The sequence below is a fragment of the Heterocephalus glaber genome, unplaced genomic scaffold, assembly GCF_053883595.1.
Source record: "Heterocephalus glaber isolate CG9 unplaced genomic scaffold, H.glaber_assembly_v1.0 deba00001504, whole genome shotgun sequence".
Taxonomy (NCBI): Eukaryota; Metazoa; Chordata; class Mammalia; order Rodentia; family Bathyergidae; genus Heterocephalus; species Heterocephalus glaber.
The window spans coordinates 48,302,410-48,324,880 of record NW_028258324.1 but is presented as its reverse complement, the minus strand read 5'-3'; the positions used below and the strand labels follow the sequence as shown (position 1 = coordinate 48,324,880).

The 22,471-nt window shown below is 35.6% G+C and overlaps 1 protein-coding gene and 1 non-coding gene across 6 annotated transcripts in view; both read left to right on the top strand.

The window, feature by feature from the left end:
• Pld1 (phospholipase D1) overlaps positions 1-22,471 on the top strand; it is a 220,092-nt gene that overhangs the window by 175,001 nt on the left and 22,620 nt on the right. For all 5 annotated transcript variants that reach the window (XM_013071597.3, XM_004834598.4, XM_021254185.2 and 2 more), the window contains 3 exons: positions 5,044-5,157; positions 7,443-7,492; positions 20,591-20,725. In XM_013071597.3, the coding sequence (XP_012927051.1) occupies positions 5,044-5,157; positions 7,443-7,492; positions 20,591-20,725 (299 nt within the window). The remainder of the gene's footprint in view (positions 1-5,043; positions 5,158-7,442; positions 7,493-20,590; positions 20,726-22,471) is intronic.
• Positions 1,060-1,194, top strand: LOC147825332 (small nucleolar RNA SNORA21). The gene has a single exon (XR_015441188.1). It is a non-coding gene; the product is annotated as a small nucleolar RNA SNORA21 (small nucleolar RNA).

Sequence of the window (22,471 nt, the reverse complement as noted above, 5' to 3'; positions counted from 1 at the left end):
GCTCACGGATTTTAGCACCTTGGCTTGTTCATGTGGACTCCAGCCTTGTCCTTTCAATGTTGCCTTCCTGCCCTTTCTCCTGGTGCTACCACACCATGGGGGTGGCTGGACCACACTCTCCAAGTACTCTGAGGACTACCTGGACACAGGCCCAGCTCGTCATGGCTCTCATAGCTGCATGTTAAAAGGGAGTGAGGTCTGTCCTGTTTTTTCTGGAAATCTGCTTGCATAAAAAAAAATCCCTACATTGTTTCCTGCTTACTTTGTTATGCTCCTACCTCAGCTCAGAGCATCTCACTCTAGTTTCTTAAATCTAAAAGGTTGATATCTTTCATAAGGTGCCACCCCAGGAGCAATACCTACTTTAGGGCATCAAGCACAGTATGGGGGACATTAACACATTTGAAGGAGAAATACTTCAATATTTCTTACTGTCAGCTACCACATTTGTATTGTCATTTAATGACATCTTTGCATTGGGCCCTTTTTTTTATTGGCACCAGAAGTATTTTGCTGCCAAGTTATTACTTTGGTCATTTTTAGTGACTGCAAGATGGTCATTCCATTAGGTGGCTATAATGTACTTTAGTTAATCATCCTTCTTTTACTGGACATTTATGTCAGATTTTTAGCTTTCAAACATAGCATTGCCATAAGAGTTAATGAATTTTGAAAGAAAGGCTAATTTTAACAAGAAGCTTGAGAATGTAGTTTTATAAAGTTTTTCTGAATGCAAGTGGATGAGGTGATCGCCTATCTGTCGGGTAGTTACTTATCGCCCACCAGCTCATAACTTGCTTTTAATGCCGTGAATAATTTTGCACATTAGGGACTCAGGCTCTTCCCATAATCTCATTGCTGCCATTTGCACAGTCCCAGTGCCATGAGGATGCAGTGTTTCAGGAGGGGACTAGAACCTCTACAGCTCTGACTGCATGCTTGAATCAAGGAGACAGATTAGATGTGTCCGACACAGTCTTTGGCTTACATTCAACTTCAATCTTATAGCTTGAAATTCCAGAGCCCTTTCTCAATTTCAGTGAAAAGTCCAAGTAATTCCTCTTTTTAGAAGCACTCGTGGGTCTTTTGGTAATGACCCACTGAGCCATCAAGAAGGGGCAGAGTGAAAATGTCACTTTTGGGTAAAGTGACAGCATGTTGTGTTGCTTTGCTCTGATTGGTGGTATGACAGGGTAAGTTGTGCAAGGTAAGGTGCTAAACAATTTAAAATTTCCTTCCTTTAAGAGGAGGATCAAGTGCATGATAAAATAGCAAAGGCCTTGATATGGAGATAAGAGAGTCCAAAAAACAAGAAAATGTGAATAATATTTTGATTCTTACAAACTAAAGATTGTGAGAGTGTTTTATAAGATTTTTATAGGCATATCTCAACATCCTACATATGAGATCTCCGTTTTTAAAAAAATCAACTTTATTGGTACATTTTAGGTGTACATTATGATCACATTCATCATTAGGAATTTGTACCTGTACATGATATATCTTAATTCTTGTTTCTTCCCATTCCCCTTCCCTCCCTTCTACCTCTCCACCCCTCCCTGTTTACCAAAGCTTTGTTTCATTTTTTCCCTTCTTTTCTCATATTTTTTCTTTCCCTTCTTTCCTTTCCCTCTCCCATCCCACTTCTTCCCCTTTGCCCCTTTTCTTCCTATTTCACATTATCTACTATACATTTTGGTCCTTATTTACACTTTCAGTTTCTCACACCAGAGAGACAATTCAGTATTTACACGTGTGTGTCCTATTTATTTCACTTGAGTATGGCCTTGATATGCATACATCTAGCTATAAATGTCTCTAGTTTTTCATTCTTTATGGCTGAGAGATCTCTGTTTTTGAAGTCACTTTTGCTTTTAAAAAACACAAGGATGAAATAGAATCATCTCCCCAATATTGCGTCTCAGAGATTGAGCTTTCAGGTCAACAACACCACTGCTAAGATTTTTCGAAAACAATGTGACAAATGGCTTATGTGGTTCAGCATATATATCAAAGTAGTTATTTGAAAATAACAAAATATCAGAAACAAAGCCCATCAATAAAGAAATGGTTTAAATACTTAGGTACAGATAGATGTGTGGTGGATCCTAGGTCCCTATTGTAAGTAACTATGTTCTGATGCAGAAAGAGTTTTGAGAAACGTTTACAATACTATAAAATAGTAGAAGGAAAGAATACACACACACACACACACACACACTCTTAGAATTTCACAAACTACTTCTAAAAGAACATGAAAATAACTGACAAGAACTGCACTCAGGAGGGGATTCAGGGCTTAAGACAAAAGAGTGAAAGAATTTTTTCACCATATCATCTTCTGCCTCTTAAATGTTATACTGTGAGCATATGGTACCCACTGGAAAGTATGATTTATTTGGTAGATCCTCAAAATGCTAAACAAAGAGTAACCGTAAGACTCAATAATCCCATTTCTGAATATACACCAAAATGAACTGAAAACTAGGACTCATAGACTGTAAGCCAAGGACAGTAGCATTATTCACAACGCCAGAAAGGGAAAATAACCTAAGTGCCCATGAACAGATGAATGTGGTATATACATAGCACAGAATATTATTCAGACATAAAAAGGAAAAGAATTTGGAGACATGCCACCACATGGATGAACCTTGAGGATGTTATGCTAAGTAAAATAAGTCATACACAAAAGGAAAATTTGCATGATTCTACCTATATGAAAAATTTAGAATAGGGAAATCATAAAGACAGAAAGTAGATTAGAGGTTTCCATGGGCTTTGGGAAGGGGAAATGAGATAGTTTTCATTTAATAGTCACAGAACTTCTGTTTGGGATGATGGAAAAGTTTTAGAAATAGTAGTGATGGTTGCACAACTTCATGAATGCAATTGATGGCCCAGAATATATACTTAAAAATGGATTAAATGGCAAGCTTTTGTTTTGTTTTATTATTGTTGTTGTTTTATGAGACAGGGTGTTGCTAAATTGCCCGGCTGGCCTCAAACTTGCTACTCTTCCTCAGTCCCCTGAGGGCTGGGATCACAGGCAGAGCCCCTACACCCCCACACCTGGCTATCTTTCAGCCTCAATAAAAATTCAAACAAAATGTAATTTAAAGGAAAACTTATGCGGACCCTAACCTCTTCTCTACAGAGGCCTCCCCAGAAATGAACGTCCTTCTCACCTGACCCCGCACTCCCAAAGCAAGCTTTGTGCACAAGGGTCCTCTACTGGGCACTACTCAAAATAGAAAGCTTTGTGGATGCTCTTCCTGCATTTCGGAGGCGCTCATTCCATAGCAGTACCTGGGCAGCAGACGTGGCTCTCACGAGCATGTAAAGCAGAGAGGGGGCCGGATAGGCTTCCGGGCATGTGCAGTGGGTGCACAGGCATGAATACCCCAGCTCTGACTGGTCCTCCCTCCGGGGAGGCTGAAGGGAAGGAGGAGCCTCTAACGGTGGAGTGCCCTCTAGGCTGAGAGCTGATGGGCCATGCTCTTTAGTAGGGAGAAGCCCTCTGAACTGGGGGCCTTCTTCCCCATCACTGGTGTGAGGGTGTGGGTATGGGAGGATTAAACTGAATGGAAAAAGATTCCGGAAAGGCAGATGAGGCCAAGTGGTGTCAATTCCTAAATGTCCAGTGTAACTCATTTGATCTTTAAACTGGCTGTAGGAAAATAGCTCTGGTATTCTTTTCTATTCTTTTTCATTATGCCATTTACTATTTACGGATTGTGCATTTCATCCTTATCAAGCGGATAACTTGGACAGTTTACAATTTTTGGTTTTCTTTCCAACTCAAACTGTGTTTGCCATCTAGTGATTAATACATGCCATTACAACAACCTACTTAAAATTACTTGTTTTTCTGGCTCACAGCCTCTAAATCCCTTCCCGCTGACAGCCACTTCCACCCTTAACTTCACATTCTGCCCACACCCTGATATACATGTGGATGGCCAGTGTCATCAGGAATGAGATGGGAACCTTCACAGTCATAGTGACATTCCCATGAAAGAAAAAAATATGCTGGGGCTGGGGATTTAGCTCAGTGGTTTCACCACCTGCCCTGCAAGTGCAGGGACCCAAGTTTGATTTCTGGTACCAAAAAAAAAAAACCAGAAAGAAAAAATATGTTGAGCTTAGTAAATAAGTATTATGAAAAGTTTAAGTAGGATCAGACTTGAAAATTAAACAGTAAGTGAGTATGTCTTATAAGTGGAGACATGGACCTTAACAGTGCAGAGGTTCATTTCAGTGGTACTAATTAAAACATAATTATTCGTATTTCTGAGTTTCTGGGTGCATGTCAAAATAGAGCTGACATTTTCTTCTTTTATTGTTACATCATTAAGCAGAGTCCTTTTCCTTCAAAAGATGTCATTAATCAGTTGGGAGGGTGGGCCAAGTAATATTGTATTACCTGGGTAGGGAATTTAAAACTAAACATCAGTCACTGAATTCTTAAAGAGCCTTGGGAAACATTTTGGAGCTGAAACCTGAGAATTCCTAAACATTAACTCCTATGCTGGAAAAGACGCTGAATCCAATGTGTCTTTTTAGCCCTGAGGTCAGGGCTGTGGGAATGTATTTACTCAGCAGTTAGAAACTGAAGGCCTGCTACTTGCCAGGCTGTGAGCTAGGTACTGCTGATATAGCGTTATGCATCTGGATATTATGATAACATCTTTTTCGAAACTGTTATAACCCCCTTCCCCCATTTCATGAGGTCTAAGGAAGGCTTTCTTACTCTGAATGTTATCTTACAAAGGGTATGCCGAAGAGAGAAAGTGAGTACAGTTCCCACTTTGCTGCCAAGTTGAGTGTATTGTTCGAGTTATGAATTGATAGCCTGGATACAGCTTCTGGCCTCCAGTCGCTCAGCACCCCCCAAGCACTGACGGGAGAGAGTGTTTTGTGGGAACCATTCACTCCATCTCTAAAGCCGTGTGAACTGCTTGGCTGTCATTTTAACTGGCGCTTTGTCTTTCTTATTTTTGGTTTTGTTTTGATGAGTTTCTGTGCATCTGACTTTTACAGGGAAGGAAAGCGATACCGGGTCTATGTTGTGATACCACTTCTGCCGGGATTCGAAGGAGACATTTCAACTGGAGGAGGAAATGCTCTGCAGGCCATAATGCACTTCAACTACAGGTGCCAAAATGCAAAATAGTCTATTTTGACCTTTCATTCAGTTATGCACAGATCTCGGGAAGGGACTGGCAATGTTTCTACGCATCTGTTCAGTGGAGCATTGCACAAAGGTTCACTATTTTACTTTGAAATTTTACCCTGTTTACTAATTGATAAAGTTCAAATGGAGCCTAAAATCATAAATAATGGACTTAAGATACACAGCAAGTATAAAAGAACCAAAATATTAGTTGTTTTATATATTCATTGCTTGTCATACATATGTAATATTGATTAAAGATCATCTTTCAGTCACTAAATAGTAACTGAGCTTTCCATATTCTTTTCATTAGCTAGAATTAAATGCCTAAAATAGTATGAGTTGAGTGCATTTTATTATGATTCTTTAGGTAGCAGCCTCAAACAAGGTTGGCAATATTAACTTTTGTTAGGAAACGAAAATTCCTAACTCCTAGAATTCTAATTCGATTTCTCTATTACATCTTTGTTAAAATTCTAGAAAAAGTTGTGAGCCCTGTGCTGGGTGTTTTAAAAACTCAAGTTACGTATTCACTCAGAAAGACACACTTAGGTCCCCCTGAGCTTCAAGCCATGTGATGAGGTGAGAGGTGCCTGCCAGGTGAGCAGTACAGCAGGTGACAGAAAGGCACCCCCAGACTTGTCCTTGGTCACTTACTGGGAAGAGAAGGGAAGCAGAGAGGCGAGTGTGTATGCCTGGTCATGCAGAGTCCACTCCGGTTACAAGCTCTGCCCCGAGACAGAAGAGCCCGTGCAGGATCCCACTCCTCGTAAGTCAGGGCAAAGACCAGACCAGGAGAGTTGCTTTCACTTGCTCTTGTTTTCTCAAGCCATCTGTCATTTCTTACTTTTCTAATCAAACCTTTTTGAGAGGTGGAAGGGAGGTTATACGACCTTACACAGCACCCTGCATTTGTAAATCAGAGAAGGGCTCAGGGGGTTGGTCCAGTTAGAGTGGGGCTTAGGTGCCCTCCTGCTTGGACTGCTCCCCAGCAGTGGCCCGGGAGGGTTTGGGAGGTTCTGAAGGCACAGTTGAGTCACCATAGGGGTGGGATTGTTTTTTTCAGCACTGGAATTGAACCCAGGGCCTTCACATTTAGCTAAATTTCTAGCCCTTTTTATTTACTATTGGGATATGGGATCTCTCTAAGTCACTAAGTTACCTGGGCTGGGCTCACACTTGCAACCTTCCTGCCTCAGCCTTTCAGAGTGCTGAGATTATAGGCATGCCAGGTTTTGGAATTTTTTTTTTAATCCCCTTGCTTCTGACTGACTTTTCAAGCTTGTATCTGTCTATCTCCCAGGGTTTCAAGTAATCATTTTACTTGTTTGTTTTTGGTAGGGTATGAGAAAACTTTAACTGTGCTTTGGTCTATATGCTTGGATTGAAGATTTGCCCATTTCTAAAGTTATCTGCTTCACAACATGACACATAAAACTTTTCAAGTATTTAAGTCCACTGACATAATGTTTAACTGGATTTTACTTGCTTCATTTGCCATTGTAATATTATTTTTGGAATACTGTCAATTGTAATTATTTCCTATGACTGTTTTCTTGAGTTTGAACCAGTTGAATGAAATACATGTTTGGCTTTTGTTTAGCAACCCAAACTATAACCTTTTATTATGCAAAAACATCTCTATTTTCTGGCATCATCTTTAGTTTTTCAGTGTTTCCCAGACATAACTGGATTTTTAATTACTTTCATAGAGCAAGCAGATGGAACATAGAATTTTTTTTCAGTCTTATAATTTATCAACTATTATGTGTTGAGAAACAAAATCAGCAGAATCATGACCCTGTGCTTTTCATTTTTAAGGGGGTATGCTGACTATAGAGACAACCTAATGTAATTGTTTCCTTGATTTCTAAGTTACTCTGCTAAGGGTTTGCCCTTTTCACCTTGGAAAGCAACATGATCCTGGAAGTATTCTTGTCTGTTGAGGCATTTTAAATTTATCTTTGCTGTCACCAGATTTTGTAAAAAGGAAAGTTCATTCATAACCCATCCTTTAAAAATTACTCTTTCTGAACTCTACCATCAATTTCATAACTTTTCCATCTATTCCCTTTAAAACAACTACTTTGTTCTGCTAGTTACATAAGTGATATTCATGTAATTTTCTTGCTTTTTAAAATATGCATACCATCTTCTCATAGAAGCACTTGCTCTGTGTTTGCTGTGATAGAATTATATGCACAGTTATTGCAGTTGGAACTGGTTGTTTTGAAACCTGCATAATTATTTGTTTACATACTTTCAGAACCATGTGCAGGGGAGAAAATTCCATCCTCGAACAGTTAAAACCAAAACGTAAGTAACTGTATTTCTTTTCCTCCATGACTGTTTTTTATTATGAAAGTGAAACACCAATAATCATTGTTTTCACATTGTGATTATAGAACTATTCACAGAAGATTCCCTACGAAAATTATCTACTGAAATAAAATGTTAATTCTCATTAAATTGCCCAAACCAATGTTTGGATGAAGACACAAAGACTTAGGGTACATAGGTAATAAAACAAAAAATGACTATAATTTTTATTTATTTGTTTATATTTATAAAAATAGCTTTAATAATAACTAATATTTGTAAGGCTATTCACAAAGACTGTACATGTGTATTCCCTGCCTGTTCTCCTCTGGGGCCACTCCTGCTTTAAAGATGCCACTGGTTATTGGCCTCCTTTGTATGCAGAAGCTCCAGGATTCTCGCAACACTTTCTTGTATCTGATGAAGAAAACCCATTACAGAACCATTTAGCACCACTGACATTCAACTCACTTTGGAGAGTATTTTCCTAAAGGTAGATAAATAAAGGGGGGGGGCACAGTAATACCTTTGCCTTCTCCGCTGTTCATACTTTTCAAAGTCACAGTCTCAAATGTCCTAATTGATCCTCCTACATAGATTCTAACACAAGCAATAACTTCAGCTTTACTTATCTATGCCTCCTGGGACTAACTCTAAGTCTAGCATGGAGAAGTTGCTTGATAATAAGTAATAAGTACAAAACTTTAATAAGTAATAAGTGCAATAACTACAAAATGTTCCATAGAACTAAGCTGGAATCAGAACCAGCTTGTTTGATTTCCAGATCAGGTTGGGTCTTGATTATAAAAACCTGGACAGCCACATGAAAAAGACTAGATTTTATCCAGAAGACACGAAGTTGGTGGAAGTCTCTCAGCCCTGGAGTGGCTTGGCTAAAGTGGCATTTATATGAAGCTTCAGTCCTTGCTGGTAAACAGGGTAAAGAAGGACTGGTGGCACACAAGAGATAGTGGAGTGCTGGTTGTGGAAAGGGGGGTCCTGTGAAGGAAGGCTGGAGTCCTGTAGGAGCAGGAGGGTAAAGGAGTATTGCATAATTCTAAGAGCTTCAATCCCACTGAACTGGGAGAGTACAGCTTCCCTGAGGAGATCTGGAGAAACTGAAGGAGCCATCATAATCATGTGATGCCATGTGATACGACCCTCAGATATATAAATACCTCAGTTGGCTTTGAAGAGAGGTTTTATTCTGGCATCTTCTAAATGGGGTGCACTGAACGATGTGTCAGAAGGTTGGGAGAAAATATTAGACTTTCTGAGTATGCATAGTTTTAATTTAAAGTTAAGGAGTTTGGACATCAATAACAGCAGCACAGAAATCTCCAAAAATATACTCCTACCTAAAAGGCAACAAAAACATTAACAAAAATTACCAAAGTCAACTTTTCATATGCTAGAAAGTAATCAAAGGCTCATAACAATCCAAAAAGTGTTTAGTAAAGACAAACAACTGAATTTTGGTAAAAACAGCAAGCTTGCAGCATTTTTACTTCCCATATACTCATTTCCATGTACTCATTTCCATATACTCTTTCTATATACTCCCTCTTTTCAGCTCCACAATAGTCTTCAAACCCAACAGCTCCTCAGTCACTGTAAATTTAGGTGCATCAGAGGGAGGAGGATAGTAGAGCCTCCCACCCCACCCCATCCCTAACAGTGCTCAGAATATTGTCATTATTTGACCTGTCTGGCAGTTACTTTTACACCTCCATTCAAGGGACATGTATTTGTTTCACCTGGTTGGGCTTGCTCAATGCAAGCCTTTTACCCATATGTGTAAAACGCAATCAGCAACAATAACTTAACATCACAGGTGCCTAAGGTAGCAATAAGAGTTGAGGAAATAAGAAGTTGACCAATTCACTTAAAAGGAAAACCAAAGGAAGAATCTCATAGTTGGCATTAGAAGTTCTAACATATTCCTAAGACTCTAAAAGGCTGTAGGTATGTAGAGGGCTATGTGACTGCCCAAGGCTATGCCCACACTTAGGAAAGACTTGTAAAGGCTATAAACTCTCACTTCGGGCTGACTTGGAGCTCAATGTAAGCAGAAAGTAAAGCTTAAGGCAGAATTATGCGCTGCACCCCAACACACACATGCCCTCAGTAAAGTATAAGAACTCATTTGTTACAGGAATTTAAGAAATTATATAAAGTATATTATCTGGCTAAAATTAAATGAAATTATAAATAACAAAAGATAATTTTGGTAATTCACACATAAGTGGCAATCAAACAACGTACTTCTAAATAACCAAATAATCAAAGAAGATACTGCAAAGGACAGTGGAAAATATTTTGAGATGAATGAAGATGAAAACAATATATCAAAACTTATAGGACATAGTTAAAGCAATGCTTAAAGGGAAATTTATAGCTATATATATTTATATTAAAAAAAGAAAAATCTCAAAGCAATAACCTAACCATACATCTTAAGGAAATAAAAAAAGAAGAGCAAACTAAACCCAAAGAAAGGAAGTGAAAGGAACAGTGGAGATTGAAGAGAAAATTAATTGAGAAAATAGAAAAACAATAGGGAATGTCAGTGAAACCAAAAGTTGGTTCTTTGAGAAAATCAATAAAATTGACAAATCTTTAGTCCCAGTAAAAAGTTTTCCTAAGTAAAAAATAGAGACAACTCAAAATCAGGAAATAAGGACCAGTAGATTGCACAAAAATAAAAAGGATAAGAGAATACTGTGAACAGTTGTATGTCGAACAAAATATATGGAAAAATTCCTATAAAGATACTTTTGTAAGGGTTCTCCAGAGAAACATAATTAAGAGGAGAAAAAGAGGGAGAGGAGGGAGGAAGGGAGGAGAGAGTGGGTGGAGGATGAGGAGAAGGAGAAAGAGGAAGGAAGAAGGAAAAGGAATGATTGATTTATTATGAGCCAAGGGATCACATGATTATAGGGGTTAAGAACTCCTACGATCTTTGGCCTTTGAGCTGCAGTTTCCCAAAATCCAGTGATATAATTTGGGTCCAAGTCTGGATGCCTCAGAAACGGGAGCCAATAGTATAATAAATTTCAGTTAAAGGACAGCAGAAGGACAGTATCTTAGTCAAAGCAGGCAGGCGGTATGCAAAAGGGGTGAGTTCCACCTTCATCTGCCTTTTGTTCTATTCAGGACCACACTGGATTGATGATGCCCATCAACACTGAGAAGGGCCACCTGGTTTAATGAGCCCTCCAACTCAAATGTTAATTTCATCTGGAAATCTACTTACAGACACATCAAGAATAATGTTTGATCTGGGCACTCCTTGGCCCAATCGAGTTGATAAGTAGAATTAATTACTACAGAAACAAAATGTTAACACTGATCCTAGAAGGAATTGAATCTCTGAAGTGACCTGGAACAAGTAAAGAGATTGACTTTGCAGTCAACATATTTCTATAAAGAAAATTCTAGGCCTATATGGCTTTGCTGGTTACTTCAACCATCCACAAAACAATCACCACCAATTCTTCATAGCCTTTTTCCCCAAAAATAAAGGAGGAGGGACTATTTCCCAACTCATTTTAGAAGGCCAGTATTATCCTGATATCCAATAAAAGTCATTATAAGAAGGGTCACAAACCAGTATTCTATATAAAATAAGCAAAATTACTCAGTGAAATATTGCCAAACTGAATCAAACAATGTAAAAAATTATGAATCCTGACCAAATGGAAGTCATCCTAAGAAAGTATAGTTGAGGGCCAGGGATTTAGCTCAGTGGTGCCACCACCTGCCTTGCAAATGCAAGTCCCTGAGTCCCCAGTACCAAAAAAAAAGTGTAGTTGATTTAACTTCCTAAAGTCAATCATTGTAGTTCACCGTGTTAATAGAGGACAAATACCACACATAATTACCTCATTAGACATAGAAACAGCAGTTGGCAAAATTCAAAATCGTTCATGATGAAAGAAAAATGAAAAAAATTCTGCAAACTGGAAATAAATGTGAACTTCTTCAGTCTCATAAAGGCACCTGTAGATATTGTCAGCTGGCATCATACTTAACTTTTTCATCCCTTTTCCCTCCTTCCCCAACCCTCTCCCTCCATCTCTTGATCCTCTTTCCCTTTGAAAAAGATCTATTTCCCTACTTCCTATTATTTATCTTTTATTTTACTCTTTATTAATACTTTGGATTTCTCATGTAAGAGGTTTTAGCCAAGGTACTTGGGCAAGAAATATATATTTTTTAAAGGGTGGGTGATGAAAAGGAGGAGCAAAACTCTCTTTTCATGAATCACAGAATCTTGTGAACAGAGAATTCTAAAGAATTCACACATACATACATACACAGACATGATTAAATAGGTAGCTACGTTTCAAGATACAAAATCAATATACAAAAAATCATTTTAGTATTCCATTAGTAAATAAGCTGAAAATTAAATTAAGAAAGCAGCTCCATTTATAATCACATCAAAAGAACAAAATACTTAGGAATAAATTTTAACAAAAGTAATAAAAGACTTGTACACTGAAAATTAAACAGAAAATGTTATTGAAAGAAATTAAGAAAGATTTAAATAGAAGTTCTGTGTTGGTAGACTTGAAGACTTAACATTTTTAAGATGGCAGTGTTCTCCAAATTCATTTATGGATTTCAACACAATCCCTGTCAAAATCCCCACTGCCTTTTTTGCAGAAATTGACAAGATAATCCTAAAATTCATGTGGAATTTCAAGGTGTTTAACATAGCCAAAAAATCTTGAATAAGAAGCACAAATTTAAAAACTCACTCTTCTGGTTTCAAAACTTATTATAAGCCCAGAAAGTAATGAAGTGTGTTACTGGTAGAAGGTCAGACATATAGATCAATAGAATACAATCAATAATTCAGAAACCCTTTTGATTATCATCAATTGGATTTCAGTAATGATACCAAGACAATTCAATAGTGAAAGAATAATCTTTAGAACAAGTGGTGCAGAGCAAATGGAAATCCACATGCAAGAAAAAAGTTGAACCTCTACCTTATACCATATATATAAATTAATTCAAGATGGATCAAAGACCTAAATGTAAAAGTTAAAACTTCACATCTCTTAAAGGAAAACAGGCACAAGTCATTGTGACCTTGGTTAAGCAAGGGTTTGTTAAATTTTACATCAAAACTATAATAAAGCATATAAAAATACAGTAGATAAAGTGGATTTAATTAACCAAAAAACTTTTGTGTCCTGAAGAACACAATCAAGAAAACAAAATAACTCACAGAATGAAAATGCTTGCAAATCATATATAGGATGAGGGATAGTATCTAGAACATATAAAGAACTCTTATAATTCACTAACAAAAATAAAAAATAATTTAGTTTAATCATGGAAAAAGAGTATGCATAGACATTTTTTCCAAAGAAGATATGCAAGTGGCCAATAAGCACATGAAGAAATACTCAATACCATTAGACATTACCAAAATTCAAATCAGAACCACACAGAGATCCATCTTTACACCTTCCCACCCACACATGGCCAAAATAATAAGTATCAACAAAGATGTGGAATTGCAGACATCTCATACATGGCTGTTGGAGTGCAAAATGGTACAGTGTCTTTGGAAAACATTTTGTTGGAGTTTGAACCCCGGGCCTTGCACATACTAGGCAAGTCCTCTACTACTGAGCTACATCCCCAACCTTGAATTGTACACTTTAAAAGGGTGAAATTTATGACTTAAGATTTTTGGTAAAATGTACAAATATTATAAAGTTTTAAGTGATCTGGAAGCTTTAAAAATAATGACTTACACTTTGATTACACGTATATATCTATAAATACACACATATTGATGTTATGTAAATTTTCACCAATTGTTTCCTTAACCTATAAATCTTTTACATCACCAATACTGTAAAAAAATACTTTCCACATGTTGTAGCTCAGTATATCCAGGACAGAATATTGACTAGAGAAGTATTTCTGTTTCTGTTTTCTAATGGTTTAAAGTGCAGTGACAGTGGGTGAGTCGAGCTGTAAAAGATATTCTGATAAGACAAAATTGGGAAAGCCACTCAGTGCTGGCTGGCACTGGCTTGTAAAAATGCAAAATAGGTTATAGGAGAATAAAACATCAAAACAACCTTATTATTTAGTTTCTCAGCTGTAAAAATCTTCTGGTCTTACTATAAAGCATTTTTTCTTTGGCTCTGGACCCTTTTGCTGCCTTTGCCATTCAGGGAAAATAAATTGAATTTTAACACAAGAAGTAATTTCAACGGTAAGCCTGCTTGTAAAAAGATTTCCAAGTATACTGGGAACAATTCAAAATAAAACATCTAAGTGGGGGAAATGTTTGTGTTCTAAATACAGAGAGAAAAGATTAATTATATAATGTCCCTTTCTGAAGTACAAGGTTGTATTGTTGGCTTTGTTTCTGTTACTATTCAGTGGGTTTTAAAGACATGAACTGCTAGCCTCTAATTGGATACAGAAATATAGTTCTCTACTGTTTTAATTATTTAGAATAACAAAACTGCTGCTGTGAATGTTAAAATCCCTGGAAAGAAATCCAGCAGTTATTCGCGTGTAATTATCTGATACTCCAACCTTGGGAAATTTAAAGCCTAGTTGAAAGCATTTGTTTACTATTTAATAATTTTTATGAATTATAGCACTTTAACAGTTAAGTTAGCATAATTTAATATAAAGGGCAGAGGTATTCAATCAGGATTAAAAATGTACATATACCAAGTGGTACCAAGTTTTTAAGTAACAAAAGCCTGTAATAACTCTTGATATTCTTTCACAAAATTTCCTTACAAATATTGAGTTTATTGTATTGAAATGTTCTTTTCAAGGCACACATGCAGTAGTGTTAATAACAGATACATCCTACAATCTGTATAGGTCTACAGATTCTCAAACACTTCTGTGACATAATTTGGAAACATCCTCTGATACTTATCCATCTATAACTTCATATTAATGATTGTATATAGCCTTGGCTTGCTTTATTTTTTAAAGGCACTTTTTTTTCCAAGTTTGTATATCTTCAAAACATAAATTGACATCACCAACTTTGTCCTTATTACATGTAGAGCCAGTTTTCATCATGGAGTATAGTTCTGGCCAAAATGTATTCTCAATTCACATTTGCTCTTTCCAGATAGAGTTCATAGTGGCTCATTCACATTATGCGCCCATTGCCACCCTGTGATTCACCTACTTTCTGGCTATGAACTATGACCTTTCTTTTAGAGCCTATTAACTGGCTTTCCTTCTGAAAGCCACTTTTCACAAAGAAATAATGTTCTTACCACTTTATGAAGCTTCTACATGGGCGAAGATGAGTGGGAAATGGGTGTGGGCTGTCAACTAGTCAGAATTGCTGATCTTTGAAAAAAAGCTTCAATTTTGAAATAATTTCAGACTTGCAGAACAGATTCCAGAACTGCCAGAAACCATTCATTCTGATTTATCAAATGTTAACATTTTACTTTCTTGGATTGATTCTTTCTCAGTAGAGATAGGTGTTGGTTGTTTTAAATTTTTTGTTTTTTGTTGTTGTTTGATCTGAACCATTTTGGAATAGGTTACAGCCATAATGCTCATTTATCCCTAAATAAATTTGTATGTTTCTGAGAAAAAGAATTCTCTTAAGCAGCTGTAATTCATTAATCAAAATAAATGAAATTAACATTGATATATCTAGTTAATATACAACATTGATAAATCTAGTTAACAGATCTTATTGAAATTTTGCAGACTTGCTAATGTCCTATACAACAAAGAAGAAAAAAGTTTATTTTTTATTCTGGTGCAGGATTCAATTCAAAATTATGTGTGGCATTTGGTTGTCTTATATCTTTACCTTCCTTTAATCTTAAATGATCCTTCTATAGTTTTGTTTTTGTGAGAAGGGCAAAGCTTTGGTGATTAAAGAATTCAGGACAGTTATTATGTTGAATATTCCTCAATTTGGGTATATCGGTTGATTCCTGATGATAAGATTCAGGTTACACATTTTTGTTTTTGTTTTTGGCCCAGAATATCTCAGAAGTGATATGTTCTAAAGAAAGGCAACATGTCAGGGGAACATGATTCCAGTTTGTTCCGTTTCTGCTTGTGTTCTCTTTGATCACTTATTGAGGGCAGTTTTTGCCAGAGTTCTCCATCCCAGTTATTGTTTTCTCTTTGTTCTTAGTATTTTGTTAGAAAACACTTTGAGTCTATATAAATATCTTGCTTCTCACTAAGCATTTGCCTGCTGCTTTTAGTATATACTAATAATTCTTCCCTGATTCTGTTATTTACCACATGTTGACTTCCTAATCCCATTTCTTTTGTATTTATTATTTTCTTTTAAAGTAATTAGTTGGAATTCTACTCTAAGGAAAAATTTCCCTTCTCCATTTATTTATTTATTCATTTGTATCAGTATGGGCTTATAAGTTCTAATTTTATTGAGTAGGTTATGATTTTGATGTTCAGCTTGCCCAAGTTTGAGGGCTTTGTGTCTTTTGACTTGTGTCTTCAGCTCTTGGTTTTTACTGGTGCAAACAAGGTGCTCCAGATTTGTGCCTTCTCAGTACTGGTCCTGGAGTCAGCCTTTTCTCCAAGGAATCTTAGGTTCTTTTAATAAAAATGGTATTTAGAAACCAAAATGTATTGCTATTATAATACCACTATTTTAGGTCCTTTTTATATGCATACATGTCTTCTTTCCTTCCTTCCTTCCTTCTTTCCTTCATCCCTTCCTCCCTCCTTCCCTAGATAATAGTATTATTATATCAATGTTAATTTTACAGTGGTACCTCAGTTCACAAACTTAATTTGTTCTACGGTTTTGGCAAAGATGGCCATGTTTGTGTTTGTGTGGCAAAGATGGCCATGGTTATGTTTGTCACCCAATGCAGAGTTTGCAAACAAAAGCAAAATTTTGCCAAATGCCTCTGATTGTAAACCAAATTGTTTACAAACAAAAGTATTTGTGAACCAAGGCACCAGTATAGTACTTATTTTGATAACTGAATTCCTTCCATATTGATACCTCCAGTTCCAATCCCACCCCGTAAATTACATCTAGCCATCCTTCTATTTTTATAACTCCTTTCTCTTTTAGTGAGAAACGTGGCTCCCATTATCCACAGCATATTTACATATTTCCTCTATCTTAGAATATACAGAAAGTAGTTTTACAATTATTACCCTATACTGCTATGAAAAATCCACTTAATATAATCCAATATTTATTTATAGCTATTTTTATCTTAAGACTAATGTCTGTGAGCAAAAATACAGTTAGATTCATTTGCTTCAGTTTGTATTCTATTTTAGATTTTTCCTCTATTTTTCTTTTGAATATGTGAAATATGCTTTTAATAGTCAAAAGTATACAAAAAACATGTTAAATGCCACTCCTCTATACTTTCAGTTTCTATCCCACCCTGTTCCCACCCATTCCCAATGGTAACCAAGTTTATCAGTTGCTAGATTAATCTTGTCTTTCTTTTTGAATAGATGAGAAGATACATGTATATTGCCTTATTTTTCCTGATTTCTTTCACAAAAATAGCACACCACACATTCTCTTGTCACTTTGCTTTTTTTCATTTAACAATCTGTCCTGGAAATCTCTCCATGCCAGTTTGTAGAGATCTTCATTCCTTTATACCTCTGCAGAGTCTTCAGATTGCAATTCATTCCATCCCTCTGCTCTGTATGGGCATTTAGGTTATTTTCAATTACAAACAATGACATGCTTCCAGTGTCAGAATCAGACAACGAGTAACACTGTGTATATGTGTTCTTGTCTATTGGACGTGTATATTCAGGGTGTTCAGAACAGGCTTGTCCCATGTTTTATTTATTTATTTATTTTTCCATTCTCTTTCTGGAGTTCCTTCGTGAACACATCTATGTTTTATTTTTAATAAAATAAGACAATATCTCATAGGTAAGAAATGGTTTCTGAATTTAATTTGCATTTTGATCATTGTAAGGATGAATCTTTACAAGTGAATATTTTGTGTATGAATTATCTATTCATGTTTGTTGCTTATCAATTTTTTCCCTTCAGTTTTAAGAATCCTTTATATATTATAAAGAATTTATAATTAATGAACTCTTAACACTTTATCTGTGATATATATTACAAATACTTTCTCCCAGTTTGTGTTTTGCATTTAGTTTTTTCTGTTGTTTAGCGTCATGACAATGTGTTGTTTTTAAAATCTAGTCAACTTTATCGATCTTTTATTACCTCTGGAGAGTTACAAAGACTTTTCTACATTTGGGTTATAGAGGAATTGACTCTCATTTTCTTATAAGACTTCGCTGAGTTCTTTTGCTTATATTTCTATCTCTGATCTATTTGGAGTTTATTCCTGATAGAATTCTTGGCATTTTACTTTTTTCAAGTGGATATACAATTACACTAGCACCTTTTATTTTACAGTCCTTGTCCTACTTACTTGAGTAGACCTTAATCATATACAAAACCTTCATATGTACTTTGGTCTGTTTTTGGACTTTCTGTTCTAGTAACTGGCTTATCTGTTTATGTCCCAGTTCTGCACTGTTTTACTTATACAGACTTTATAGCATGTATTAATATCTGATAGGGCTAATACCTCTTCATAATTTTTCTTTCCAAATTTCCTAGTTATTCCTGCATGTTTATTTTTTTCATATGAACTATTATATCAGGTTATCTAATTACATAAAAACTTGTTGGTATTTTTATTGGGATCACATTACATTTAGAAATTAACCTAGGGAAAGTTATACCTTTTTAATGTTGTTCTGTCCCTGAACAAAGGATGTCTTTCTGTTTGTCTACACTTGTGTCTTGTGTTTTAAATTTTTCTTTATAAACTTTTGCACATATTGTTAAGTTGAAACATTTTATCTTAGTTGCCAATATAAATGGGGTTCTATCTGTGTTTCTATAAGTGATTATTGTTCATATATATGAAGGATATTAATTTCTATATGTGAATTTATATCCTGTTATATTTAATTTTTATTATTTGAGATATTTTATTATTGATTTTTCAGATTGCTTTCATAGTGTCTGCAAATGGAGGTGGTTTTACTTCTTGTATGATTTCTTAATAATTGTATTGACTCCTGCATCCAAGATAAAATTAATTATATTGATAACATATACATGAATATTATAAATACATAGCATAAACATTTAAAGCATATTAACTATTCATAATTTCCTATTTTCTTTAATGTTTTATGAGGAATAGATGCATAATTGTGTCAAGAGCTTTTCAGCATTTATTGAGACAATCATAGGATTTCCCTCCCTAAATTGGTCAATAGGATGTTTTATATTAATGCTAGCAGGACTAGCACCTCTGGAATGCATTTTACTTGATCATGGTGTATTGTTTTCTTAATGTATATTACTAATCTTAAATCCATCAATACCAAAGCTCTATGGAAGTGTTGTTCAAAGACAGTATCCTCTGAGGCACTTACTAAATGATTTCTGCTGAATCAGAATTCTGAGCAATGTCACAGGAATCTGCTTCTAACGAGTCCCACAGAGATGGTCCTTCTGCATGCTGAGAACCGCTGGCTTACTAATTATTCAATGGGGATGAGAAATTATTACAAAAAATATTTCAGCAAAGAGTTTCCTCCATGGTTTCTTTAAAATGCTACTTTGGGTCTTAAAATATTAAATTCTAGGTGATCAGCTGGCTATAGATTGTACAAAGAACTTAAAGTCTGAAATCTTATCTGCCTCTTGATATTCATCCAATGATCCATTTATTTCTTCAACTCTTAAAGCACTATGCAAGAAGGAAAATACCAAGATATGTAAGACCAGTTCCTGTACTGTTGTAGGAAAAATGAAGGATTATGGAAATATTGATAAATATTAGCCATTGCAGTAGAAATATTTTCCAGGAATTTTAGGGTCATGAGGGGCTTCAAAGAAGAAATCCTCCTCTCTTCTGGACCTTAGAAGACTAAAGAAGCAGTGATGCTTTGGGCAAAGCATTTTCCCAATGTAATATTAACACTCAGTGAAAGATAATGATTTGCAAAAATATCATTTACATACAACTTTTAAGAAATTGCTCTCTACACATGATGCACTAGTACATCAGCACATCAACTCATGAAACACAGCTATCTAAGATTACTTACATACATAAGGGAAAGTTGATCTGTCAGTGGAGAAATCTCTGTAACCTATGAATGAATTCTTTTGAATATGTTAAAATTTATTAGAAACCCTGAATGACATCAATAGTAAAATAGAAAACATCAATAATAAATGGAAACTTTAGTAAATGGAACATGAATTACCACTGATTTTATTAGTATGCTTCAGCTTCTCTTAAAGAAAAAACAGATTTATACCCTCTATTAGAATTTGTGACGGTTTGGTTCCAGTCTCTTTATTCTTAGTATTAGACTGCTTATCCGGGACAACTGCTATGTGGAAGAGAGACTATAAAATCTTATATTAACATTCATCCTAGGGTAATAATTATGGGTTGGCTTGATATGGAATGCATTTGTTACCCCATGAATGACTCGCTCATGAGAAATGAGAGTGCAAGATTTTTAAGTGCAATATTGGTACCCCTTGTTCTGAAAAAATTCCCCCCAAGTCAAGTGTAGTAAGGATTCTTTCATTTACTACTTTTAAAGCTCTAGTAGTGGGAGAGTTTTTAAATTACCAACATGTATATTTATCCAAAGTCCATTTAACTGGTGCTTGGTAATGAACGTGCTACAGATTATGCTTGCTTTAGGGGTTCTGGGCATGCACCTTGTAGCAGGTGTCAACTGAGATGGATGCAAGTGTCACACTGAAATCTTAGCTTATCTATTCTGCTTTAACCAGCTTTAGCCATTACTTTGCAGTAGTTACTTACCAAATCATTTTTTAAGGACCATATTTGAATGTATATTTGGATTGTCTCAGCAATGGGAAGAGAGAAAGCCCTTCAGTAGGATTTTTTTGAAAAATGTATAGGCATCCACATTAATCTGAAGATAGTTAAGTAGTTCCTGGATGAAAACAATAAAATTTAATGTGTCTTTGTTGAGCATGATTATATTAATTTTAGTAATTTCTTTTTTAATTTACAGTTGGTAATCAGTGGATAAATTACATTTCATTCTGTGGTCTTAGAACACATGCAGAGCTTGAAGGAAACCTAGTCACTGAACTTATCTATGTCCACAGCAAGTTGTTAATTGCTGATGATAACACTGTTATTATTGGTAAGTATATGGTCTGTGATTGTGCTCCTTGCCAGTTGACTTATCCATGCCCAAATCTTTCTTGTTTATTCTGCCCATGTTTTCTTTGCAGTTGAAAGAGTTAACATAATATCTAAAGAATTTCTGAAGCAACCACTTTCCCTTGTATCCTTTCTAATCTGTTTTTATCCATAAAAAAATCTTAAGATACAGAGGGGTGAAATTGACTTGTTGCAAATTCAAAAGGCAGTGGTTTAACCCAGCAATCTTGCAATTTGCCTGATCTTATTCATTCTTTATTGATAAATAGTATAAATAATATTATTTGATATTCTTATTTTGAATCCCAGTGCCTAGATTTCTGGAATTGAAAGGGAAAAAATATGGAGGGAAAGTGTCATAAAAAAAGTACCTTCTGTTAATCTGTATGTGTTTACAATACATCTGTCCAGCCATCATCAGAGATCTGAAGTTATTTAAAAGCCAAAGTCCTTCTATTAACATATTGCTACCTGTATGCTTACCATTATTTTTCCTAATGTCTGTGTTTTGAGTGTCGTTAACCAAGGTGCAAAGCAAGTCAACTTTGTTGGTATGTACAGGGCTGAGAAGCAGGTCCTGTATTAATGATAGGATGAACCCTACACTAAAGTTCATAGTTTTTTCTTATCAAGGACACACAGTGGATTTCTCCAAAGACCCCTCCCCACTGATAGATTCAGAAGTTACTGTTTTTGCATACTATCCATATTAGATGCAGTTGGCCAGACAGATGGATTTTCATCTTCATTCTCTTTTAGTATCATGTTACATGTACATGGGAAGGTAAGGATGAGAAAGAGTTAATAACCAGCCAGATAAATGAATTGACGAGGGTGGAGGTGTGTTACTCTGAGATAGGATATGTCCCACCATTGAGGATTCTGCTCATCTGTTTTAAATAAAATTCAGTTTCTTAGCTACAATAAGATAATTCCCTAGTCTTTAAGAAATTAAATGTCACTAAGTGTTTTGAATTTTTTTGGCAGTTACTATACATTTTCTATCTCTATCCTCCATGGAACAAAGAAAAAAATTTAATATCTAGGAATAGACTGTCTTACCTGGAATGTGATTTGAAAAAATAGTTCTGAAGCCAGAGAATATATAGACCACAGTGTGTGTGTGTGTGTGTGTGTGTGTGTGTGTGTGTGTGTGTGTATGTGTGTGTTTTGTGTATGTGTTGGAGGGTTGGATAGATTGATTCTTTCACTATTTGTACAGGGTATTTAAGAAAAACATCTTGTTCTTCCATCTGTTGCTGTATAGGGATTGTAGCTCTTTCCCCCTCTTTCTTTAATACCTAAGGTTTCTCTGATTTCCCCTCAGCTATTCTGGCCTTGTTCTTCAAAAGCCAACCTTAGAATATTTTTATATTAAATTTGGCAATAACAGCAGGAAGGGAAAAATATTGATGTTTGCTGAAATGGAAAAATAAACAAAGCCAAGTAAAATTCAACTGATCTCTTCAGGAAGATTTCAGAGCTCTTGAAGTAAAAATTGACAGATGTAAATATTTTCCTTTGAAAAGTCACTTTGACTTTCAGCCTTCTTTATATAAAGTATAAATGCAAATTAGTACTCAGTAACAGACCTAAGAGTTAAATAGGTTTTTTGAGGTTTTTAATTGATTTATCTTCTAGAGCAGTCTTTGAGCCCTTGAAGTTTACAGTTTATTTAGGCTGGCAATAATTGATCAATTTTGCTTAGAATTTATATTCACTCTTG